Source organism: Harpia harpyja, chromosome 8 (genome assembly GCF_026419915.1).
Source record: "Harpia harpyja isolate bHarHar1 chromosome 8, bHarHar1 primary haplotype, whole genome shotgun sequence".
Taxonomy (NCBI): Eukaryota; Metazoa; Chordata; class Aves; order Accipitriformes; family Accipitridae; genus Harpia; species Harpia harpyja.
Window position 1 is genome coordinate 41,447,002 of NC_068947.1, and position 27,051 is coordinate 41,474,052.

Genomic DNA, 27,051 nt, shown 5'->3' on the forward strand with positions numbered 1-27,051 from the left:
CATGTTGCAGTTTTGGACTATATGGTAAGATTTGGGCCACAATATATACAAAAGTAATAAAAACAAAGTCAGTTGCTACAAGGCAGCTGCACAAAAGGTATCCAAATATTAAAATGGGGCTGAAGGTTTAGTTAAAATCCTTGTGAATTATTAAAACAAAGGTTTAGAAACTGCTCTCAAAGTCCCCGTGTGTTGCTTATTCAATATTCATCCAGTTTACATAGCTTTAGCACCACAGATGCCAACGCAAGATGAGAATCAGCATAATCGGTCCTCATGCCCTGCTGAGGCTCTGCAAACTGACTGCACAAAGACTGTAATCAGCTGATAAAACCATGGTGCACTAAAACTGGTAGCCAGTAATCTTGCTAGGGTGCTATATTTACTTAGTCTATATTGGTAGTGATCTGTAAGAGGTTTAAAGTAGCTCTCAAAGGCAGAGCTGGTGTTTGAATGATTGTTGTTGGGAAGCAAGAGTGAACATTTGGATGAATAAGTACTGAAAAAGGTTACCTGGTATGCTTGATGCTATGGGTGCTGCTGGATCAGCAGATGACATTAACGCTATGGAAATTCACCATTGGTACACAAAATTTATGAAGGAGTGCCCATCCGGACAACTTTGTCTGCATGAATTTAAACACGTCCTGGATCTACACGGACTTACTCCAGAAGCTAACAACTATGTTGAACAAGTATTTCACACATTTGACATGAATAAGGTAAGAATTCATTCTTCCTGGCTTTCTTATGGCTGTATCATTTGATGCACTCAGCAACATGTCTCAGAGGGCTGGCAATGCTGACTAGTCAGAGGTAATGGAAGTGATTCAGAGGTGATTCAATAGAAAACTACAGGCAAATAAACATGAGTGGCAGGCAAACAATTTTGAATGCTCTGTTCCCAGTACATTTTGCCATTTTGAAAATTGCATACAGTCATTCTTATACATGTTGAATAGTTTCTCATCTTTGAAACCCAGATTTTTATCATTATTTTCAGTGTGTGTTAATAATTGGAAGTTTTATTTATATAGCTCTGCTTGAAAAATCTTTTTTAAAGCAGTAAGTGTTTGGCTGGATCCATGAGTATTAATGCTTTAAGAATATGCAACATAGACACAACATGATTCCTTCTGTCACGAAATAAAATATTGCCGGATTCATTCCGAGCACCTTCTGTGGCTCAGTTTGGTATCAGTCAATCCCCCTTTTCCAAAGACACATCTGTCTGGCTTTGATCCATCTTCCCAATTTTACTGCTTAACATCCTAGGTCATCCCAAAGGCATCCAGCGGCTGTTAGTTGCATTGCTGTCTCATGTTCTTCCAACCTGGTGTTCATAGAGGTTCCTTCTAGCCATGAGACCCATCCAGAAGACTGTGCCTTGTTATTTTCCCCTTAAGCCAAAATAACACTTTCTATCAAATGCTACAAAAGAAGTGGAGAGTCATCTGTAACTCCTACAAAAGAGTTTGTCCTTGACTGAAATAAGGTTTAGGCTGAATTGTCAATATTATGCAATCAAAGTCTGCTTCCAGCTAACAGAACAGATGGGTATAAAAGCTTTTTTTTTTTTTTTTTTAAAAAAGGCATTAGTGTTCTCCACCCATGCCATTGATCTCAATGAATTCAGAGATGTAATGAAAAATGTGTTACTACATTACACGAATTACTTTAGTGGCAGGTTAAAACTGGTCCAAATTGTAGCCAGAACTACTCCAGACAGTTTCAATTTCCAGAAATGGCTTTTCTCTTCTTTATTATGAACTGAATTACATTTGTTTCGGAAAATGCTGAGAGTATAAGGTACCTTGTGTGTTTTTACATCCACCCTTTCTTGTATGGTGTCCAGCAGACTAAGAATTCCCAGAGTCAGTACCTTTGTTACACCATTTTCTTGCTATGTGTATTTCCACACACACGCCCCCACCTCCAATTCAGCTTGCTTTTTTGGTATTACGTAATTCTTTCTTGCATAATCTTCAAGTACTGTTCCTATAAAACCATGCTCTTTGCATGCTCTTTTCTTCCCCCCACCAATTATCAGATGGTTAAATATACTGGAATTTGATTAAGTAGCATCACTTAACTCAATAAATGTGCTAATTACAGATGATGAGTGAACTTCTAGTCCATAAACATGGAATCTGACTGGCAGAGATTGTCAACTTACTGTGTTCTTTTCCATTAATAAATCAAGGCATTATGTTCCCAGTAAAGCATCGTCAACGCTAACTTTCTTGGGTAACACGCATGGACAGTATATGAGCTCATCTAAGAGCTTTTTCAGTTGAGCTTTAACGTGTACTGCAAAAAGCCCTTGACGTTTCAGTGTTCTTGAAAAATATTTGGAAACATTTCCAAAATTTATTTTAGAAAAATACTTTCAAAGCAACTAGTGACTTGAGGATGTCTCAGAAAGTTGAGCCCGCAGCTAGCTTTAGTTACTTTTCAGAAAACTGGAAGGTGAAATAAACACTTCCTGAAAATCAGGCTTCTGTCAAGATGATAGCATACCGGTGCAGGACCAACCACAGGCATAGGGAAATTCAGTGTTTGCCATGAGATAACCGAGGGTGGGGAGAGAGAAGGAGGAAGTACCCTTCAAATAGTTTTGCGCCAACAGAAATGCCTAGAACTTGCCACTACTGCTGATATTGGTCTATATGTTTGAAAATATCTATTGTACTCAATAAATGGTGCATCCAGTACAGGCAGACAGTGCAGAATAAATTAAATACAAACCTTCAGGGCACAGTTGCTCTTTACCACCTTACCCCATTCAGCTTTCTCTATTATTTATAGTTTTTGTCATCAAAACTGTAACAGTTTTCTTCACGTGTTTGTATTACTTATTAGTATTGAGAATGTGCATATAGAAGCTGGCATTTGTTTTTATATACTTCAAGCATTACAATCCAACATGTTACAGTTGTGAAGAATACTTTTCTATATCTAGGTTATTTAGAATACCTTTCTGTAAGGAAAAAATATTTTCCAAATCATAGAATCATAGAATCATTTCGGTTGGAAAAGACCTTCAAGATCATCGAGTCCAACCACTAACCATGCCCCCTAAAAATGTAGCTAGTCACTCTGTATGAAGACAAGTCTTAGGTGAACCTGGAACCTGTCTAAACAGGGAAAGAGCTCTAAACCAAAATGGTGGAGAGCTTTTGGGGGGTTTTGGGGTTTGTTGTTTTTTTGTGGGGGTGGGGGTGGGGGAATGTCTTTTGGTTGGTTGGTTTTTTACAAGTTACTAATTGCAAGGCCTCCCTCCCTGTACAAATAGCTTAGCACCCAGGGAGTAGCTTGCTCGAGTTATCTGATGAATATTAAGATATACGCCTTAAACTTGTCAGGTTTACATGCATCAGAGTTTGACTGTTACATAGTCTTATCCATCAATCTCTGATCCCCTTCCCCTGTTTCCCCATAACTTTTTAATCAATTGGCATATTTCAATGAAATTTCAAAGAGCAGGCATTTGAGCTAATTAGTTCCTAAACTTGTCATAAAAATTTGCAGCTGGGTAGCAGGGACACACCCAGAGTGAATGCCCCACTTATGCAGAATTCAGCTTTTATTCATTGTTTAAGGCAACAGCTGGCTGGCAAAATAATCAGGTACTTGTTTCCTTTTGCCTGGTGAGGATACAGGGTGGAGCTGGGGTACCAGGATGCAGAGATTTAGGGGACAAAAGACAGAGTCTGTACAAATCTAGGCTTTTGTTTTGCTGTTCCCAGAAGAGCTTGTTTAATTAATGTTCCATGTTAGACTGAAAAATATGTTTCAATGTTTTATCCGTTTGGAAGTCTTCCTCCCATTTTAATGAAATTAAACAATGACTTTGCCTTTAGGGCTTCATAAAATCCACTATAAAACTGCTTATGCTAGGCTTATAACTTCATTATTTAATAATGAGCTCCCACTAAAGATCTGATATTTATTTCCAGTTCTGCAAGATGTTGTAACAATCCTCCATTAGCTACTGTAATCTGAGGCACAGATTTTATTGTATATTTTCTTAATTGAGCTGTTGCAACAATAGACCCAGGAAAAGTTATTTAGAAGGCTGGACTGGAATAGCACATTTAGAATAGTCATAGAGCTGGGATCGTATGGTCTGCATTCTTTTGCAGCTGGAAATAATATGAAGAACGTGGCATCTACTCCCAGGTAAAATGCTGGCAAGTTTTTCTCCTTGTCCAAGCTATTTGTATAATTTAGTGTCTGGAAAGACTTAAACACTTAAAAAAAATAAATCAAATTAACCAGAATGTTTTACCTGAATGTTTTGCTTTTTCCTTTTTAATAATAGAAAAAAAGTCTATTTTTTATGAAATAGCAACAGTATAATTTTTAATGAAATGGCAACAGTAAAACTACATGATTCAGATACAACACACAGCATCTAGATAAGCTGTAGCTCAGTCTTATTTTAATCTTGCCTTGAATAAAGCCTTGTGAGAGCCTCACTGAAAAGCCTGTGGCAAACGAGGACCAGGACCTCTCAAGCCACATGTCAGGATTTCATAAGCTTCCTCTTTGGGATTCACACCATGTCTGTTTAGTTTGACATGATGTGTATATTTATCTGTTGTAACGTATGTTTCCTGTGAAGTCATTCTGTGGGGCTTCAGGCTGGCATAGGGAACCAATTTATGTAAGAAGAAGAATGAGATGTTGGCATACCAGCTTGCCAAGAGTAATACATATGGGATTTTTATGGCTTGGTACGGGCTTTCTCAGTAACAGTATCCTCATACCGTTCTTGATCACTCTGACTTTATCAAGACTTCTCTAACAAGAGCATGACTTATCTGTAGTACAATCAAAAAGCATTTGTCTTCTGCATTCTGGTCTTAATACATAAATCCAGCTCAATATTCGTTTGCATGCTTAGCAGAGCCAAAGGATCTTATTTCAAGATGACTCAGCTCTTTGCAAGTTAGGATGAACCAAATCACTCTGCTCTCCCTTATACTTCAGTAGAATAACAACCTACCTGATTTGGTCTGTGAAAAGTATTTAACTCTTTTTTAACCGAATAAGCAGACATTTTTAGTCAGTTTGTGAAAGAAATTATGTGTGTTCAGTCAAGGTTCTGAAGTGGCATAACATTTAGAGATGCAAAAAGTCATTATTGTTCAGACTGTCTTGCCCACTGCAGTGCAATTATATTTCGAAGTTGAATATTGCAGGGTAAGTTTTCTTTCTTTTCTTTTTTTTTCCCTGAAATCTATATGTTATTTTTCTTCTGTTGGAGGATCAGATTTTGTCTACTGCCATGATGGGAAAAATCACCACCAGATCTTTGACATTACTGGATGAGGAAAAGAATTTGGGATCTAATCTCTTGCAGCACATATTTGGCGTTTAGGAAGTGAGATTCCAAGCAAACAACAGACTTTGGTGTGTTGCAAGCTTCTCCCTGAACCTGAAATTGCTGAAGGTGCCTCTATCAGCTTCCAGTTTCTATGAAACTGAAAGTGCCATGCTTTAAATATTCAAATTTCTATCACTGTATTATCTGAAAACCGATCACTAAGACTGTGTGAACAGAACGTGTGTGTTAAGTAGATTATGCAAATGAAGCAATATGATTACTTTTTAGTGCCTCCACACACTCTTACTGTTTCAGAATGATATACATAAGGACATGTTCCTAGTTCTTTTTACCTTAAGATTGTATGAAAAGTATTTATCACATGCTTGGCTTAGACAGGACGTTAAGTCAAATTGAAAGTTATGTACTTTTAATTGGAGAGTCATGAAGAGTCTGCCTTCAGTTAAGAAGTTCCCTTCCTGAATTTCACTAGCTCTGATTTATATCCTTTCTTCAGGTTCTGGTGTGTGGATTTCACCAGGTTTTGTATTTAAATAACCTGATGTTTCCTGTGAGAGATTATCAGAACATTTGTTTTCAATGCTAGTATTATGATGCTGTATGGTCTGTCTATGTATTATCTTCCTTCAGCTGAATGAACACTTACTGGCACATACCAGAGTCACCATACACATCGTTAGTATTTTACAGGATGTATGATTCTGCCTGTTTTCCAAGGGGCTGAATGCAAAGCCCTCCAAACAAAGCACAGCAACACCACTTCACAGTTTGGGAAGCATTCAAAGTCATCTTAGCCAGGGCGTTTTTAGTGCAAAGCACTGTAAGTTTAGCAAGAGTACCAAGGCTGCACACCTGACATAGGATCTTGCACAACACAACCACAAATGTCATGTTTTGTCTTCAAGAGAGCCCCTGCAGAAGCAGGCTGAGCCCTGGGAACACATCAAGGTAGCCACAGAGAAGGACCCACCTATTGACAAGCCTGCTTGCATTCAAACAGGTCACGAAGGATTATCACGTGGAATTTCTAATTTTACCTAATCCAGATCTGCACAGGTCTTTAAGAGGTTTATCGTAGTTTTGCAGCTCCTAGTTTGTGGTTGAATTCTAGCTGGAGGTGAGCCAGGGAACATACGAGCACTGCGCAAAGGCAAACAGTGCAGCGTGGACGCAGAGGAAGGGCGGACGGTGCTATGGGTGCTGGGGAATCAGCTGATGATTTTGCTGCAATAGAAAACAGTCAGTGGTACCAGAAATTTATGAAGCAATCCCCCTCCGGGCAACTTACTCTCCATGAGTTTAAGAAAATACTGGGTTTACATGATATGAACCCTCAGGCAAACATGTATGTTGAGCAGGTGTTTCACATCTTTGACATGAATCAGGTAAGAAATTTTCTTGGACTATTTTCATCATGAAATGTATGTGTTAGCATGAACAGTAGAGGACTTTGGCCTAGTGATATCAAATAAGAAACAGTAGGTAAGTGGGAGTTGGTTTTTTCCTTCTCATTAATTTTCAGCAGCTGTGCAGCATTACTTAAACTGAGAGAACTGGATTTGTTGGACTCTTTTCAATGTCATCTAGGTTGTTTAAGAGAAGAGCTCTTCAAAAATCTACTAAAGTTTAATTCCTTGTAAGTGGGGCAGGACGAGAGTCTTAAAACCCTCATGTTCCTCCCCTTTCACTACTGGAAGGTTGTGTGAATACTTTTGTCTTCACTCTCCTTTTTAAACATTATTTTCCCCACCATTTCCAAAGCAAAGTCTGTTCAGATCTGTTGAGCTGCATTGTCAGACAGTTACAATTAATCTATCCTTTTTTTCTTTATTTTATTATCACCATTTTTATTCTTATTTGGAAAGTTTGTAGAAGAGTAATATAGCTGTTTTATTTCCTTACCCACCCCTTAAAAAAAGCAACTTTTAAAGCTGAGCAGTGGAAGGAAAGTAGACTTGAGTTATTGCATAGATCAGAAATCAGAAGACCGTGTTACTACTTCTAAAAGATAAATGGAAAGAATCAAGAAATGCAGTGGAAAAAGTACAGTCAAAAAACAGGAATAGGCAGCAATAAGATAAGTAGATACCAGCTCTCCAGGAAAGGACACAAATAAGTGAAATGTAAAACAAACAAACAAAAAATAAAATTCACAAAATTAAGGCACAAGTATAAATAGATGGAAATAAGTGTTCAAAGAGTAGGAGGAGGAAATAGTGTCTCATTCCTTCTTCATATGTTAATTGAAACCCTTGTGGAACTGAAATGCAAGCTGTGGAGAAAAAGTGTTGAAAAGGTAGTTAAAATCTTAGCGAGAGATTCATTCTCCATCAGAAACAGAGCTGATACTTGGACAAAAACAACATACGGGAATAAATGTGGTTGGTTGCTCAGCTGCAGTAAGAGGTAGAAGAGGCTGGCAATGGCAGCCACAAGATCCAGCCCCTCGGGGTGCCTTTCCACAGGGCCTGTCTTTCCACTGGCCCAGAAAAGCAGAAAAAGGGATTACTAGACAGAAATACTGCTGTGCTCTTTAGCAACTGCAACAAACCCTTGCCTTGCTAACCGGAGCCGCAAGGAGATGCAAGTTGCTCAGTGTCTGCTCAGTTTGGGAAAGACTTCAGACACCAAGAAGGAGAACATCTCCAATCAAAACAACGGTTCCTAATTAGGGAAGACAGCCTCTCCTTCTAATTAAATGTTTACTGATGTCTCTTTCTATTGGCTTGGTTTTCCCTTCTCCAAAATGCTTAACTCAGTGGATTTTATTGCTGGTGCAGGGAAAAAAAAAAAAAGGAAAAAAAAGGAGAAAAAAAAAAAAGAAAAAGAATGCTTTAATATCCAAAGTTCTTCCAAATAGCTGTGCTGCGTAGGCAGATAAAAACAGGAAGCTGGGATTTAGAGTTGTTTAAGGATCTATATGTAACATTATTAACTGGAAAAATCCAATTTGTCTAAGCTGAAATCCTTCATGAAAACAGCCTGTGGCATCAAAATGTCATTGGGGTGGGGGTTAATTCAGAGATATTACCCTTAACACAAAGATTTGGGGGACTTGAAACAAGAAGTTATTAACTTAAATTACTTTTTATAAATTTAAAGTAATGGGGGTTTTTTGCCCCCCTTCCTCCCCAGATTATCAGCATGCAAAAATTCATGGATTTCTTTTCTTTTTATTTCTCCCAGTTGGAGCCAGGACATTTCATTGGCCTCTCAGATTTTCCCTGGATGAGAGGACTCCTTCCCTTCATTTCTAATAAGACCACTTAAAAGTAACAGCTTAACAGTCATTACACTGCCTCTCTCTCCTTAATCAGAGGTTGTTAGTCCCACTTGCAGTTCCCTGATGCCCACAAGGCAAGGTGCAGCCCAAGCTCTTGCCAACCCTAATTTCAGGAAAATCAGTGAATTTGTAATAGCTACAAAAAGAAAGTATTCCTGACTTATCTTCCTGACAAAGGAGGATGCATCTCTTTTGCAACTAGAAAGCTTGATGAAAATAACAGCTTCAGGAGTGGGCCCTCATTGTGTTAAGTCTTTAACTCCAAATGGAAAATGTAAAGTCGGTATCTCAGAGTACTTCCCATATTCATTAAACTGAAAACAACTGCACTACAAATGGTTCTGTGGGAAGTATAAGACTTGTTATTTCATTATGCACGGTCTGCTGGTTATTTATGGATACTGGAGCGCTGTAGTACGTGTGGCTAACAACACCCACGAAATCATGTCTGTAAATGGTTAGTTTAATGACCAAAAAAAAAGCCTAAGCTAGACTGTGTGCAACTAAGATAAGCACAATTGCTTATCTCATCACCAGGACCTGTATCATTGTGCTACACTCATAATCTCCATGAAAGGAATAATGAAGCAGTAGTACAAAAAGGAATCACACATAATAGGCTTCTATAGATGTATTTTTAAATGGTCACTGCCTTCTGTTTCAGTTTTAAATTCATACACAAACCCAAGGATTTCATTGTTTGTAGAAATATAGTAGCAGGCGCACAAGGAATGTGACTGTGAGCTAACAAAGTTGTGCCTGTGCTTGATCAGTGTTTTCAATGACAGAATAATTAAGCAAATGTGTGTATATTCCCACACACTTTGCTAATAATTAAGCAAATGTGTGTATATTCCCACATGCTATGACTAAAATGCCATAGAAAGTAGCGATGACCTCTCTTTTCCTCATCCCCATGCTTGAGTTAGCAAGAATTTGGTGAGTACTCTCCTCTCAGGCAGAGAGATTAGAGGTTGTGTCCTACTAGAAACTTGCCTCATCAGGGCAAAAGCTTTCTGGTTTTTGAAGAAGAGGAAAACAATCCTTAAAAGCAAGCTACCATTCTGATGAAGATACAGGAGAAGGAAAGGTTAGCTTGGTCCTCCTCCTTGTAACATGCACAGGAGGAGGAAGGCAGAATTTAGAAGCTAAACACTCATTAAAATAGTTAAAAAAGTGTAGGGTGGGCCATAGAGAGAAGATGGTGATGCTTGGGACCTTACAGTTTGGGACTTCAAAAAAACAAACAAAAAAAATGTTAAAGCCTTCATGGGGTAAATTTTCTGACCAGGATACCAGCTCTTCCTGGAGGGATAACCTCCTCTTTCAACAATTTTGTGTCTTTGTCCAGATGACTCTCATTTGGGCAGCCTAGGTAGTCCTTCTGAAAACACCTCACCCAGCTCTGCTTGAGCTGGGAGGTAGCTTGCATCTACCTTAAGAAATGTGAATGGACTCTGAAGCTGGCTGGAGATGAGGAGTAGCCCTGTGCCTGTGGAGAGCTGGCAATGAAGTTAATAGAGGGAGATGGCAGGATAGGAGGAAGGAAACTACGCTTTTAAGTCAGCTGGTTAGGAAGGGACGTGGGAATGCCCACAATGGTGCTTTCTCTGGTCCTGCCCATGCAGCTCCCCCCTGCAACCGAAATGAGCAGTGGCAGATCTCTGTATGCACTCAGCACTGGTAGGATCCAGCATCTGATAGCAGTGGAGTGCAGGGAGGAAAGGGGAAGGAAGAAGAGAGAGATGGGGCAAAGTCCCGAAGCACAAGCTGATTCACGCAGGAGAGAGAAATGGCATTTTTCAGAGCAAACAGCAAATTACTGAGGAAGGAAAAAAGGAGTGGGGCTGGAGTGAGCCAGAGTGGATTCAAAAATCGAGAGGAAAAGACAGAAAGTTAATTGGCAAAGATGACACAAATTTAGATAAAAATCTGTAGATAAGCATTTTATTCAAATGCATTTAAAACTTGGCATTTGCCACTCAAGCACTAGCAGCTGGATTTTTGTCTTACACTTAAAACAGGTAGCATTCAGCTGAATCTATCAGAGTGGAAAGATATGTGACCTCCTTGTTTCACAACACAGGGATTTAGTATCTGCTGCCTACAGCTGAGTTACCGCTGCTTTCACAACACCCAAGAGAAAGAGAATGTCATCTTTATTATTTTACTTTTCTGCCATTTTTCATATCAAGGTAGTTCCTGATCACCCTGCTGTGAAGTTTGGGGGTTTTTTACAAACAAAACAAAACAAACAAACGAACAAACACCCCCCCCCCCAAAAAAAAACCCCAACCTCTATGTTCAAACTCTGTCAAAAGACTACCTCTATTTCGCTTGTAAAGAAATCTAAATTACATCATCTTTTCCAAAACTGATGAGATTTTATACCATTTTCAGAGCAGGACTAATGAATCTGGGTTTTTTTCTCATGTTTCCCTGCAAAGACAGTTTGGCTTTACCTGCAGTGTGCATTTTTTGTGTGCCCCATGTTCTTGCTGTTTAGCAACAGTCTGTCCTTGAACCAGCAATCTTCTTTATTACAGGACTGTCGTTTTCAGTGCAAGTACATAGTCCCACTGTTGCCTGTTTGTATCTTTTTCTTAATTCCCAGAATATTGTGCAGACTCCAGAAAACTTCTTGACATGTCTAATGTAGATCTCAATAGATACTGTAATTTTATCTTCATCTTTTAGCATCAGTTCAGTTTGCTGCAGATAGCTCATTTGGAATTGCTTCACTGGGCTTCCTATATACAAACTAGTCTCTATGCTTGTTGTTTCAGTGTTCTTTGAAATGGCTTTGCTATATTAATTTCTTCAGTTCAGCTCCACATTGTTATGAATTTTTCTATTTTTATTTATTGAAGTAGAAATGCTGCATTGTCATTGGCTTCTGGAACAGGTGATTTGTGTAGAATTTCTACTATCTCAGCACATGCTTTGTCTGTGAGTTTATTAAGTGCTGTCAAACTATGCAGCGCCTTATAAATTTTAGCCTTTGTGCCCCATAAAACTCGCCTTCCTTTTTTTTGTCAGGTGTAATATCAGCTATTATATACTTTTCCAGTCCCTTACTAGGGGTGAGGGATGCTGTGAGACTGAGCTATAAATCAGATCACTTTTTTCCCAGGCATGTTTGCTGTCTTTGACAGGTATTTTAGTTATTGTTATTAAACTAAAGGGATCCTGAAAACAGGTTTTACTTTGAAATCATTCCAACTTTAATTTAACATTCTCTTGTAAGTTTTTTACCAGAATGTACAAAATCTGACAAAAATCTGACTTCTAAGGCCCCATTTTTAAGTCAGTGCGGTGTTCTCTCTCAAGCGGCTCAGTCACCATGGGTACACTTCCCCAAGACTTGCTATTTGGAAGCAAGCAGCAGAGGGTGTGGGTTTTGCAGAGGGAGAAATAGGAGGGAGGGGAGAGGGATCAGTAGATGTGAGCAAGTCCCAAGTTCCTGTGCCTAAATGGGATCCTGTGAACAGTGCTTGCACAAGGCCGGGTGAAGAGATGCGAGAGAGCTGTCATTGTCCAAGTAGAAGAGATAAAAAGGGGAAGGATGACTAGCACTGGGTGTGTTACTGATGCACAGTTCTTAACCTAATCATATCATGTAAAGTTTGTAACCTGCTTAAGTCGTGTTCCTGGTGCCCCGTCTTTCTCTGGTGTTTGACACAATGACTGGTCATTGCTTTGAGAGAAGGGCACGACAGCTGAAGAAGAAAATTCAGGATTTTTGTCAGACTGCATACCCAAGAGGTTTGTCTGCTTATTTCCTTTCACCTCCCTTGCCCTCCCTTCCTTTTCACTCACACTCACTGCTGCCCGCACGAGAGGCGTACCCGCTCTCCCTCAGTCACTGGGATCACACAGAGCTCTAGGGCTCAGAGATGGTCCCTCGGGGAAAGGCAACACACCAACTACCCAGTTTGCTGTATGTTCTTTGCCTACTGAACCAGTTTTGGCTAAACTGATAGCACTGTCTGTATCTTCCTGTTTAATCTTCAAAAGTTCATGGGTACTTGAGGAGTGTTCAAGCTTTCATACTCATGTTGCATTTTGAAGTGCATGATATTAAACTTAATGATGTCCTTGTGGAGAGAGCTGTAGCATAGCCCGTTAAGAGTATGGGAGTCCTTCTCAAAAATTGACCTGATCCAATAAGATATTGATTGCTTTCTGGCTTAAGTCGGGCTGGAGGGAGGTTGCCGTTTTTCATGAGGCACTCGGCACCTCACAAGACTGTGCTTTTTAACTCCACCGTGTGATTATAAATGAAAAGGATGAGTAGGAATGTCTTGTTCCTTCATTTCTAACATCCTATAGTGTTACACCGGTATTTATAGCTCCAAATTTGTCTGTGCTGTAGTAATGCTCCTGAGCCACTCATCTCCTTGTATAGAAGCTAATCAGTACAGAAATATTATTGATACCTAACCCCTTCCCTGATCTTACAGAGGAAGAAGGAATTCATCTCCTGAAAGCTGTAAAATAAAAAAAATAAAAGGACTACAGCACTGACCAACAGCAAGGAAACTTGTATTTAATTCACTTATCAGACCAAGTTGATTCTTGTTAAAAAAGTTACTGTAAAAGATTCCTCTTTCGCTTAGGTTCTGTCACAAGGCTGGTGACCAAAATTGTGTGTTTTATCTGGGTATCCGTGTTGAGAGGGGAGAAATCGGGTGTAATTGCACACAAATACAAGATACCACACACCATATTCATGATACGAAGTGCCTCAAGGAGGAGTCCAAAGGGGTATGGTTTTTGAAAGGCTTAATCCACCTACAACAGATAGAATGTAATAACGGGCATGTCTGCACTTTCAACTTCTTCCATCCTTATTTACAGCAAAAATTGTAACTATTCCTTACAGCCAATCCAGGATAAGACTTTTGTGTGTTGCTAATAGTTTGCACACAATTCCAAGTCAACCACTTTGAGGACGTCCTCATTTTTATTTTTCTTATATGCATGTTTGTAGTCAGTGGGAGAGTCTGGATTTTCATGAAGTATAATTTGAGCGTGGCTCTCTTTACTTCTACTTCAGCCACATTCTGCAATCCCATCTGATTTAGAACTGGGCAAAAGACATCAGAGGATCTAATCACTGGCAGACAAATATGGGCTGTTTTCTAGGTCTCTCTTGAGCACTGTCTCATGTTCATAAGGTCCTGGAACTGGCCACCTTGAGCCCTCCACTCATTGCAATGCTGGAGCATCCCACGGCACTGCCTTGTCAGCACATGCTCTGCAGAATTGTGAAACCCTCAGATTTGTGAGACCTTCAGATTCTGGATTAATATAAAAGTGAGGCAACTGGAATAAAAGCAGGTTTCAGAAAGAGCATTTGCTCACATTTAATTGCTGTGGCGGTGGCCAAACACACTTAAAACAAAATGGGAACCCTCTGCTAATTGTTACTTCTCTATCTGGTGTTTCAGAGTTGTGTCACCCTGCTCTGCAGGCTGTCATCACTCTCATATATGAAGCGGTCAAGTTGCCAGATAGCAAAGCAACTCTTCCCGTAAGAAGTAGAGGGCAGATGCTTGGGGAGGACTTAATACATGTGTTTTAAACATACAGGGACAGTATGTATAGTGTGGAGGGCAGAGAGGCTGGACGAGCTGCACCGGGATTGTCAGCTGGAGAACACTCTGTCTTTTCAGCATGGCTTTCAGGAACACCATCCTGGAAGATCTCAGCTGCTTCATCTGTGTGACTGAACTCCCTCTTTTACCAGGAACTTTCTTGCTGCATCTTTCTGAACTTTATCATTGTCTTCATCCTCATCTTCCTCAGATGAACCAAGATCAGCCAAGGCTAAAGGATGGAAAAACAAGCTAACGATCAGGAATTCAGTCTCACAGAAAAACTACGTCATCACCCATCACATTGCTGACCATCACACATTTCAGCAACACATCCTTGGGGGATAGCAGGGTATGGCTGTATAGTCAATATAAGAGAAAGCATTTCCCCTACTGTCTTCTCCCATGTCTCTATTTTGTAATGCTTGGGGTCACAGATACCAGACCAACAAGGGGTGGCCTGCTTGATTACAGCAAGCTGTGTGGGTTGGAACAGCAGTCCCTCTACCAGAGAAGGCCATGTGTGCCCAGCACCAGCACCTCACTGTCTGCCAAATAGGGACTGGGCCACTCGAGTAAAGCAAATCTATGCATTTACCAGCCTTCACAGCTAAGGACTTTTCCCAACTATCACATGCATGGCCATTGACAGAGATCGTAATCCTTGAACACCTCTTGCAGGGTCTTAGCTTAGCACCTCTTCCAGTCCCTAGAGATAGCCTTCTTTTTTCAGGTGTTTCATACCTAGGTTTCCTGAAAATTTTAGCTCTCTGTGTAATGTGGAGTTGAGCTGTGGTTACAGCAAGGAGGTCCCAAACTGTAGATTAGCTTCAAGCTAAATGAAAAATAAGGGGGGGGGGGACCCCAAAACCCACAAAAAAACCCAGAAAAACAAAGTAGAGGAATGGGTATTAAAAATACAGAAGCTGGGAATCAAGCTAGAGTGCAGCAAAGCTCAGAAATCTATGCTGATCACTAGCCTGTGAGCATTTGTAAAGTTATGTCAGGTATTGAGAGGATCAGCCTTGCTAGGTAAGGATGCCAGGCAAACAAAGATAAATCTGGCATATTTGAGACCAGCAGAGATTTTTGTTCAGAAAAAAAATGGCAAGAACCCATTTAAGATGTAAGATTTATATCCTGAGCCCACAACAACTTTTTACAGAGCTTTACAGATTTGTTGTATTTTAATCTCTATTCAGTATAATGATTGCATTTCTGTTGCCATACAGCCTTTGTTTCTTTACCTAGTACCATTAACAGCATTCTGTTTTCATAACTTTAATTATATTTTTTCCTTTATTACCAAGATTAATGTCCACTATTTTTAAGGTATACTTTTAGAAACAACAAGAACCAATCAAACGCTTTTCAAGCACATGGCTATGATGCTTTTTATGTGGTTAAACTGGGAATGAAGTGGCAACAGACCAGCCTCTCGGGGCAGGATAAAGTAATATTGTATGTTATTAATGAGGTAAAATAAGGGGATTTCCTTATTCCATACACTCACTTTTTGTCCTATACCCTTTCTACGGCTTTTTCCCTTCCCCAGGGTCTTTGGCAGAAATGTAGGTTTTGATCTTGAAAAGTGCTTTTAATTAAGTACAGATGTGTGAAGAGTGGCCAATGGATGGCTGACCGGGAGTATCACACTGTGGGCTCTGAAATGGCAGCTATGATTGTACAAATAAGGGGTCATTATCCTTCCATGACACTATGAAGAACATTTAGGCACTGTGCAATATTAAACAGCTGATAATCTTTCATCTCCAAGCCACAGAAGTTAATGGATGCAAGTAGTTGCATAATGTACAAATTCAGAAATAATTTGGTCATTTGAGTTTTTGCTTAGTTTCTTTCAGTACTAAAGCAATTTCTCAGGTTTGTAGATCAAAATCTTATTTCCTTCACTGTTATATTCTTGTCTGGTTGTTGCTTTCTAATAGAATTATCCCAGTGAGTGGTGAAGTATACAAAATTTCTTGGTAGAAACGATTTCCTTTCTCTTAATAGTACCCTTTATATACAAGTGCTGTTTAGCTAGACAGCTAGCAAAGTTGAACCTTCTCCCACGTTTCCCCCAGCTGACTTTTATAGATATATAACCTGATTTTTTCTTTACCTAACCTTTTGTGGCCAGAAAATACTATGGTTTAATAGTGGAGCTTTTACAGTTTAAAATTGTTATGACTTCTGTTGCTGAAGCTTATATACAAAAGCACATAGTTTGGGGACTAGTTTGCAGTTTATCTAAATCTAAAGAAACTCATTCTGGAAAACTTGAGTCATTTAATAAGGCCTTCTACTCTCAGCATAAAATATATTTTTCTCATGTAGGCTTCTGTTTTTTCACAAATAGGAATCTGCTCAGAAAGCTGTGGTAAAGTGTTAGGCCTGAGATTAATCTACAATTCCAATTATAGCAGCCTAATGCTCCTTGAGTTAAGTTAGGGTCATCCATGCTGGGAGGTATTTTATCATAGAATAAGATGATAAAACACTCTTAAAAGGTGAATAGACTTTCTCCTCTGTGTTTCATGTATGCCCAGTTTAAAACCTCTAGCAGATAAGGTGTGGAATATTAACCTCATAGGATGCCAGTGGGACCTGCGGGGAGGCAGGTAATCAAGTTGTGAATTACTTTTCACCTCTTTGTTAGCCTTGCTGCTTCCAGCTGAAGTCTGTTACAGACATCCTTCTCCTACTTAGGATTTCCATTTAAAAAAAACAACTTGCCAGTAAACTGGAAAGAATTAAAAAGGAATTGTGGCAGCATGGTAGGTTTTTTTGACAATCGTGATAGATTGAAAGCCTAGTCGAAGCTTGTTTCACTCAAGTCATCCACACAAATACCAACAGGAATTCAGTTGCAAGCCAAACCTTATCATTCCCTGGATTTCTTTAGGTTGGAGATAATAGAACAGCTCAGCTCCTCACTCATGGAAATTACTAAGGTCAGTGGACGTATGACAAGGAGGGGTACACCTTCACAGCACAATTCAACGTCATGTAGAGATTGAGGTTACCTCTGGTCTTGGCAGGAGGCAGACCATGTAAGCTCAGAGCATTGCACTAACTTAACCGTGCCAAAGAGGCAATGCTACTGTGGCTGTATGGCTTCCTGGACTCCGTTATCTTGCGTACTTATATGTGGCAGAGCATAGTACTGTACAGGTATTGACGCCTCTGGCTTCAATGTATAAAAGCTGTTTCCAGTCAGTGCCTGTTGCTATTGGAGATTAGTGACATAGGCTATGTCCTAAAAGCTTTCTTCTCGGGAGCATACTAAATGAATGCTAACCATTTCTGGTGTGTCTCTTGCGCAGACCACCAGCTGTTTCACAATTACATGACCTTATACACCAAGTATGCAGATGTCTTTAATTTTTCCTTGTTTCTTAAAAACAAGGGTTCTATGTCAAGACTTTTCATCCCTTCCTTGACCTCTGTGGTATGCTTTGCTAATAATTAAATAAACAAGCAAACAAATAAATAACTATGCTAGTGAAGTTTGAAAGTTGTTCATCATTCTTAGCTCCAGTGAAAAACAAAGATGCTGAATGTTCAGAACTGTAATTGCAAAGTTAACTTTCCTTGAGATTACCATGAGGAGTGCAGGAGGTAGAATTTAAGCAAACGTTTTATTCATGACTCATACATTAATACTTGTAAGCATTATTTATACAATGGCATTGGGAGTACAACAAATGGTGGGTTTATCTTTTGTCACAGCTTTCCAATGAAAACCTACAAAAATAATGTTTTTATTAAAATACAAGTGCAACAGAGTTCATTTTTTAAAAGATTCCCTTTATGGTCATTTTAGGGAAAAATGATCTCAGTCCTCTTCACCATTAAGTTATTTGTAATACAAAAATGAAAAAGCTGCAATCATATACAAGTAAGCTGAATTCCTCCTGCTTTTTTCCCTCTGCATCTCAGTCCAGACATAGCTGTCATGCAGTCCTAGTTCATGGAGCCTACTGATGAATTTTAGAGAGGAAACAATTATGTTTATCTAAAATACTTCAGCAGTTGCCAAGTATACTGATGTATATTTGGTTTTCTGTGAGAATATGTATCATATTCCAGAGAAATTATATCCTTCAAAATGAGGTTACACCAAAGGAGAGAGCATATCTAGAAAAGTAAGGTCTGGGGTATTCATAATATATTGGAAGTGTCAGTTTCTCTTAAACAGAACTAAGGAAACATTCTATAGTCAGCACTGCTACTATTTAACACTTATTCTAAAAAATCTTATTTCTTTAAATCAGAAACCCAGATCACTTTCATCCACTTCCACTGGCTTGCAGATAGGTTTTGCCACCACTAAAAATAAAACTTGAACACTGTAAGAATTGATTGATTGATTGGTTTCTTATGACCTGTGAAGGACATAAAAATTTGCATAGCCATTTAACACATGAAGCAATGTACTGAAAATGGGATGCTGCTATTGTAGTTCTCTTATTGCTTATTTTGGCATTAATTGAAACCAGCTACAGGAATAAGCATCTCTTGCTTTGTAAGAAAATGGGATTTTAAAAGGTAGGATACACTGTGAAGAGTAAAGAAGATTAATAGGTATGTAGCACCAAAGGAAAATTATGCAAGTTCAAGGATTTTCTGTTAACATTTTATAAAGCATTGAACAGTCCTCAACAGAGAACAGTATTTTCTGCTACATTTCTTATGCAGAGATAAAGTTGGTAGATGCAGAAAAATGGACACTCCACAGCAAAGGGTTTAAGAAATTGTTAGATAAGGAGCCACCAACTGATGTCAATCTTTAATCATCCTTCTAGCTTTTTCATCTAAAATTTAAAGTAGTTCTGTGATAAACAAGGGTTCATCTGACATCATTATGCAGATTAGAACTATAAAAAAGGATTTTAAAAGGAATCCATTTTAAAATCTAAAGAAGAAAGTTAAACAGGCTGTTTGATGTACAACAGATAATGAGAAATGCAAAAATGTGTTACTTCAATAGAACTTTGTTGTGTGTCAAAATGACTACATAGCAACGTAAACTGAGTCTCAAGCTACAACTTTTTTTTTTTTTTCCTGAAGAGTAAGAGTTTCCCTTTACTCCTCATACTTTGCACAATGCTGACAAGTGTTGGGAGGCAGACCACCATTCCTTTTTTCCTCATCCTAGCTCCTTCTGCACTGTCCTGCTGTGTCTTTATAGTTCCGATTTTCAGGTAGTCTTTTCATCATCTGATTCTGTGTTCTGGCTATAAATAGATGTTATCCTCTCTGGTTATAGGGACATGAATGAGATTAGCCAAGTGTATCTTCTCAGGTATTGTAGTAGAAGGAAATGCAAATCATTCGGCCATTAAATTCTCTATGAAAGCAGTGGTTGCACCTCATATTCCAAGAAAAGTGTGCAAATGTTCACAGAAAGATGTAATACTTTTCAAAGATGTTTTGATGATCAATGTAACTCATTCTTCATTTGACTTGCAATTGTTTTCTGCCTCCACTTTCTCCCCCTTCTTAAGAATTGTTAGAGACAGAGGAATATTATTTTCATTGATATGAGGCAATTAGTTGCTAGAGAATCTACTGAAGACATTACTTTTTTAAAGATTGACATGGCCCAACTATGCAACAGTTACCTAGCACCATGTGATAGCTGCCTTGTACATTCTTATTGAAGGCATGAGGAGCTCTTAAGAGATGAAATAAAATGGCTGCTAGTAAGCAATACTTTAAATACTACTTGGAACCTAAATATTAAGTGTTTCCACCTCTTGTGGGATTAATTATAATGGCTCAGGGCATCTTTTCTAACTCTCATTTGCTGGAAAATTTGATCTTCAGTTGGGCTTCCTTCCTCAGATTGTCTTGCTCTGATGTGTCCTCAGGACCAGGAATAGCTGCTGTGATATGAATTGTTAGGCTGCCTAAGGAACTGCCTAGACTATTTGCTGCATCCTTACATGTTTGCAGGCATTACCAAAGTTGACACAATAGAATTGGGTGTGATAGTTAATAGTTATCCAAAGCAGGGTGAGAAAGGATGATAATTACAGAAATATTTTCCCAAACTTTCCTGAACTGTCCTCTTTTGTATCGTAAGTCTTCAAATAGTTGTGCAAATGTTAAGTTCAGCTGTACACGTAATTTTAGGGATGTCTTCAGGCTGAAATGACTCTTTGGACAAGTACACTTTTCTTAGCTGACTCTAACAAGCCAGCTTAACCCAGGCAGTAAGGCTGCAGCAGCAACATCTGCATTACACACTACACTACGGGGCCAAGAGCCGTATAAGCTGGTATTGTGGTTGGCAAGACATGCTACGTTTTATGCTATTCCTTTTTCATGGTTGTTGTGTTGACTCAGCACACTGGGATGGCACTACCACTTTGCCCAAAGAAGTCTACCTCTTGGTTTTTCTGGTTTTGAATGCTTTTTCACTCTCACAATCGCCTTCAATTAGTCTCCCCAACAACAAATACGTAGAAAACTTTTCTTTTCATGACAGTCATAGCGATCACATTATAGAGTCAGCAATAAAAGTCTGTGTGTCAAAAAATTAATCAGCTTCTAAACCAAGGGCTAGAAAAAAATAAGAATCAAGATATCTCTTGAGCAGAAAGGATTCTGCTGTCTGAAGTAACAAAAATCCACAGATCTTACTTCCTGAAATATTTGGGCTTTTCAGAGTTGACATGTACATGTACAAATCCATTTCCCATTAGTTTTGGACACAATCCAACAAAAGCAACAAAAACAACAAAGCCAAATCATTTGCTTCTCCTTAATCTGGAGTAATGTAGCATAAAATTATCTCAAATGTAATGTAACTAGCCTGATTACTGTAAATAAAGAGGAGGTTAAATTATGCTTTGCTGTTTTCAAGGCACTGTAGTTATATCATTTTTGTGAGCATGCTTCAGTGCTTTTGAAAGGTACTGCACCCTTATAAAAAACTCCATGGAACAGAATCTATGTTCTACAAATATTTCACCTGGTTCCATGAAACACTACTCTCTTTATTTATAGACTGTCTTAAAGAATGGCTTTGTTCTACTTCTTAACTACCTCCACAATTTTTTTTAGATACAATTTTATATATTGATTCCAAAAAAGAATCTATTACTTTGTAAGGACTTTCCACAATTATTGGTGCAATTTCACAATCTTAATTTTGCTTTCTAGTGGTTTGGCACAGGACTTACTGATGTGATAGTACTAACTTATGTTACAATAATGTGTCATTACAAGCTAAAAGCCTACGTTAACATTACCATTAAACTCATCACTTGCTTAATGTCAGTACAGTTGAATTCTTGACTATAGGATTTGATGGTATGAGTTATGATCTCAAAGTTTTAGACCGGAGGTAATTCCCCAGTAGTGGCACAGCAGCATCAAGTGTGGAAGGCTGATTCTTTACATGGGATATTGAAGTGAGGTCTGTCTCAGATTTCTGTTACAGCATTGCAGAATTCAGTGGCTTTTTTTTTTTGCATTTCAAAAAAAAGGTAATCTGAATGTCCAAGAAATTTTCTCTTTAAAAACAAAATTTCAAAATATTCATGAAGGCAAGGGCTATTAAGTAATATTCCAGTTGAATTTGCAGTCTTGCTGCTTAGCTGGATTGGATTAAGCTATGTGATGGGGCAGCACACACCATGGAGTGTCCCCACCTCATCGAATAGCCCCTTCCTTGCCATCTATGCACACCACGTCCAGGCTCGCTGCATTTGCAATAGAGATTTCCTGCACTTGGGCAGTAGGTCCATCACACCGTAGAGCATGCCCCGACCAAAGACAGGGTTTGTGTGTGGTGCAAGGCCAGAGGTACTACATCCACCAATGCTTGGCAGGTGGCTGTCAGGAGTCCCCTTTCACACTAGGACCCAGCACCTGAGATCCACAGGTTGGGACAGCCCAGCCTGTAGGTCCTGTATGAAGCTGTAATGCCAGCTACATTGCACAAGAGACCTAGAGAAAATGAATCACTGCATTGCATACAGAGAAATTAGTGGCAAAAAGTGCTGACAATAAAAATTAAGCACTTAGAGGTTTGGTCAAGTGATTCTTTGGCTTAAGTTTTTTCTTTGTTTTTTTCTTTAACACGGATTAAATTTGTATCACGTACATTTTTACTGAATGTCCTGCAGAAACAAATGTAGCAAAACTCAATGTGAGTCAGTATAGAAAGGGAGGAATATGAAAGAATGATGAAGCTCAATTTTATTTAAAAATAATAAAATAATCTTCATGTCTGCAGTCTCCCATTGAGTTGTGCTACCTGAGTTCCTACACTCCTTGACTGTTTTTAAAACAAAAGAAAGGGTTTAGAGTCATTTCCGCTGCAGTTACTCAGTGACCGAAATTACACATCAAACTGAAGCAACTGCACTTTTCTAATATGTGTAGGGTGTCTTTGAAAATTTCATTTAAGTGTAAACAAATTAGCATGTACTCTGTAGCTTTCACTGAGCTTAAGAAGCGCTTGGAGCATATTGCTACTGTTACTAGCTAACACTGTAATTTTGTCACATTACATGAATAGGCAATGAAGATTAACTTTACAATTAATCATAATTACTTTTAAATACTACTTGTTAAATTATGATGTACATAAAGGGGAAAGTAATTTTAATAAGAAACAGTTCAGGAATCTGCTTCTTTTATTTAAAGAAATTTTAAGTATTTTTTAAAAGTGCAACTGTCTTTTATTCTATTTATTTCCATATTAATTATGAATAGAGAAGCTAAAGGCTACTTCAGGTTTACATTTTCTTCTTTTCCCCTTTTATCATTTAAGTGTTGCTTTGAAACATCCGAAAATATGCAATCATGATTCACACATTTGTTGGTGACAATGATGTTGGTGAACCACACTTTGGAAATAATAACTGCAGAAAAAATGCAGCATAAATTGGATGACCCGTTTGGCCGCAATTGGCCGCAAACTCATGCAACGACAATAAATTGGTAGCTGCTTTCTTGTGACAAAACATGATCTATAATCTCCCATTTTTTACAGAAATAAAAAATGCCTACTAGGTGAAGAAGGTAGAGATTATTAACTTCTTCCTTCCTGAGGTCCTTTATCTGATAATACTGAGCAGTTTAGGGAATTATAGTATATGTGTTTAACCTTTAAGAGCCTTCTTGCATACATCCATTGAGACATTAATTCATAAAAACATTACCTAGGAGCACCTGAGATAATCTGCCAAATAGAGCATCTTTGCCAGTATAAGACATGGATGTCTTCAAAGTGCTTTTCCTGGAGGTTTGTCTTGCTACATTCTTGGGTTTGTCAAACAAGAAAAATGTGCTTGAATTGTCAGCAAGAAATTTGCTGAAAAATGCATTATGTGGTCATGGCTGCGTTTTTTAGTTTTCTCTCTCTTGCCTACTGCTTTGTTTTAAGTTGGGGAAGTTGCTCCTAAAAGCACAGGCAGAGGCTTAAAATTAGAGGTGCAGAAAGCTGGACGCCACCATCCAGGAGATGATGGCAGAAGACTAGGTCCTTGAGCATATGTTTTCCTTCAGTACAGCCCTCCTGGGCACTGCTGTGCGATGCTGCAGGCTGAGCACAGGACCCAGCCCGATGCCTTGGTCATTTCCCTGTCTCTCTGCTTCTCCAGTAATCTTGAAAGAAAATCGTGAGTGATGGCAGGGGGTTGGGGGGTAGTTGTTAATTTTAAAGAAATTAAATTGTTTGTCACCTTAACATTTTGGATTTCACCAGGTTTCACCAGGGTAGCCTACAAGCCTGAGAGCCAGGATACATAGCTGGCTCTGTATTTCCAAGTCATCTAACACAAAGGTCCTGGTATTCTCTAAGTCCCCAAATCTCACAGGTCTTCTTCATCTGAGCAAAGCAGAACCTTGTGTAACAATCTGGTCAATACAACCTCATCTCTTTATGTAACAGTGGGTATGCAGCTATCACAAAACCACTTAACGATCTGCAGGTCCTAATTCCCCGCTTCGTTCTTCATCCTTATCTAATGGCCTTTGCTTGCCCAGAGTCTCCCCCCACCCCATGACAAATGCCAGCTTTGTTTACTTGGGAAACTGGTGATTCTGGCCATAGTCTGTAGGGGATCTGGAGCTCTCTCCAAGCCCCAGGCTCCAATATCAGACCTTAGGGACGTGTCAAAGTAACAGAGTCACAAGTAGCTCTGTATTTCTTCAATAATGTGTATGCAACCTTTGAGGAACAGCTAAAAGTCTTCAGAAGCAAAAAGCAAGCAAGGAAATGGGGGAAGATGAAATGGAGCGAAATGAATCTTCCTTTTGGTTTCTGAGGGCAGAGAAAGCAGTGCTATATTTGAAATGGGGTCCAGAGAGAGAGAGAAGCACATAGGATTAGCTATAAATTTCACATTCTGAGCTGTTGTAATCTGCTGTGTGACCTGTGTCTCCTCCCCCTGCTTTATGAGGTTTAAGTAGTGCTCTGAAAGACAGGGAGTGGGGAGGGAAGGTGGCTTAATGTCCTAAGCCCTACGTTTGAAATAGCTAGACCATCTATATTTGCACATTTGTTAATCCTGATAAAGCCTATTGAGCTATTCTCCTGGTGTCAGGTTGAATTTAGAGCTTTTTCAGGAGCAAATTTTGGAGACAAGACATCGGTTGTTGTGTATAGACTCTTGGTAGAGTGCTCAGTGCTCCAAGTAAGACAATGAGTTCACTCATCGTGGGGTTTTGCAGGGACAGAAATTGTCCCTTTCCACATGCATAGCCATGGTGTGTGGTGGGAGATGGCCGGCTATCCCAGTAGCACTGCATCAACACTGCTAAGAAATCACTCTCAGGCAAGATCTAAGCAGCCAAAATGCCGAGTTCCGATCATTCTGGCCCAATCTTGAATTACCGTGCCGTTTAAGATCAGCCGTGTATTCATAGCTGACAAGTCAATTATTTTTAATCTGTATTCAAATAGTTTGAAGCCGTGAGAGTTTTTTAAGGACCTGTGAAGATTAGCAACACTATTCTGGGATCTGAATGATAATGCCCTCCTACGGCTGCCCGGCTGGGGTATTAATTGCTGTTGTGTAACGCTACGGTCCCTCAGTGCCCGGCTTTGCTCTCACAGGACGCACATCCCCATCCTCACCGAACAAAAGTGGGCAGCCTCCAGCAACTGCACACAGGCTGACATTCTGAAGCAAAAACATCTCATAAAAAGACAAAATTAAACTGCTTTCTCCTCAGGAGATCCAGCAACTAATGAACAACTGAAATGGGGCCTGGGCCCTGGGCAGAGGCAGTCAGGGCTGGTGGTGCCCTCAGGGCCATGAGGACCAATTTTTTATCATCAGCAAATTCGCCTTCCAGTTTTGGAGCCTTCTTTTGTCTTTGTTTTGTGAATCAAACTGTTCCAAGCAGCTTAAAAAAATCACTCATCAGTGAAAGCAAAACAAGTTACAAAAACACAGCATCAAAGGGCACAAACACATGCACAACCATAAGGCATCCTTAAGCTTATAGTTCATCTGGTCAAGCTGTTAAGAGACTAAAAAAAAAGTATATCTTTTTATTTTGTCTACTATGCTAAGCAGAAAGTCCAGAAGACTTTGAGGCATGTAAAGGAAGTTTTGAACCCATTTTTTTTGGTGCGTCTCCAGCCCACTCCTCAGAATGGCATTAGGAGATTTCTGCCCCGCTGTTTTACACCGTATCCAGAGGGGATACCCTGTGAGCTTTCCCCACTTGGCTCTGCCCATTTGGCCAGGGAAGGGAGCTGGACTTCACCATCCTTCCAGATGCCCATAGTATCCCACTGTAACGTGCTGCAGCCGAGGAAGGCAGGGCAAGCGCCATGCAGACATGGAAAATAAGCCTTCACACACAAGCAGTGCATCCATCACCCAAATCTGTCCAGTATCTAAGCAGCCAAACAAGCAGGCTTCACCAGCATTAACTCCATTTAATAAAAATATTAGAAGGTTGCCCTTTGGAATAACAGAGTAAAGCACCAGAAGTAAATTATTTATAACTTCCACCACTGGTAATCATCTCTGCTTATTATGTTGTTGGGGTTTTGTGTTTTTTTTTTCATTTTATTTTATTATTTTTACAGTAGCCCTTTGCTTGTGATTTACTGACTTCCTAATGAGCAACAGATGCTTTACTGTGTGCGCTGCACAGAGTGAAGTTTTACAGAGCCCGGAGACATGTAAGAACCTATCTATATACTTGCATTGTGAATGGTTATAAAGCAGCAGATGGGTAAATCAGCACAGCAGTATTCTTTTAATAACATCATAACACATTTATTGTATTATTTGTTGTACTCACAGAACCACAGGATGATCTTCATAGGTTACTGTTACAATTTTTTTCATTATTTAATGTACTATTCTGAGGCTTTTGGATGCTACTGCAAAAAGTGCAGTATTTCTCTTTACCTGAGAAAGCTCTGTATATGTGTAACAAGATCACTGTAGCCTTCTGCATCACGTAAACATTTACGTTTCTACCTACAATGTATGGTTTTTGGTGTAGAAAGAAAAACCAGTATATTTCTCATCAATGTTTTTGTGCAATGCTTCTGGGTACCACATCATGTAGATAAACATGTCTGCCTTCTCAGTATTTCTATTCCTGGTGCACTGGCTGCTGAGATTAACATGTCACCGGTGGTCTTTGCATGTCTACAGAATGTGGCTGGGGCTTTCCTGGCAACTACAATTTCTCTCAGGTGTTTTTCAGAGGTGGGAGTTTTCTGACCTTGGCCTTCAGTCGGACAGCCAATCGATCCACCAGATCAGAATTACGTAGCCAGACACATTAAGGTGATTATTATGTTGTCCAAACTTCTGATA

The 27,051-nt window shown here is 39.3% G+C and overlaps 1 protein-coding gene across 2 annotated transcripts in view; it reads left to right on the plus strand.

Moving 5' to 3' along the window:
- The first annotated feature begins 418 nt into the window (after positions 1-418).
- GUCA1C (guanylate cyclase activator 1C) overlaps positions 419-27,051 on the plus strand; it is a 37,277-nt gene continuing 10,644 nt past the window's right edge. Inside the window, exon 1 of one of the 2 annotated variants that reach the window (XM_052794033.1) lies at positions 419-722. In XM_052794033.1, the coding sequence (XP_052649993.1) occupies positions 519-722 (204 nt within the window). In that variant the 5' untranslated portion in view covers positions 419-518. Of the gene's footprint in view, positions 723-6,454; positions 6,739-27,051 lie in introns of those variants that run through there. The other variant, XM_052794034.1, reaches the window with a different exon arrangement.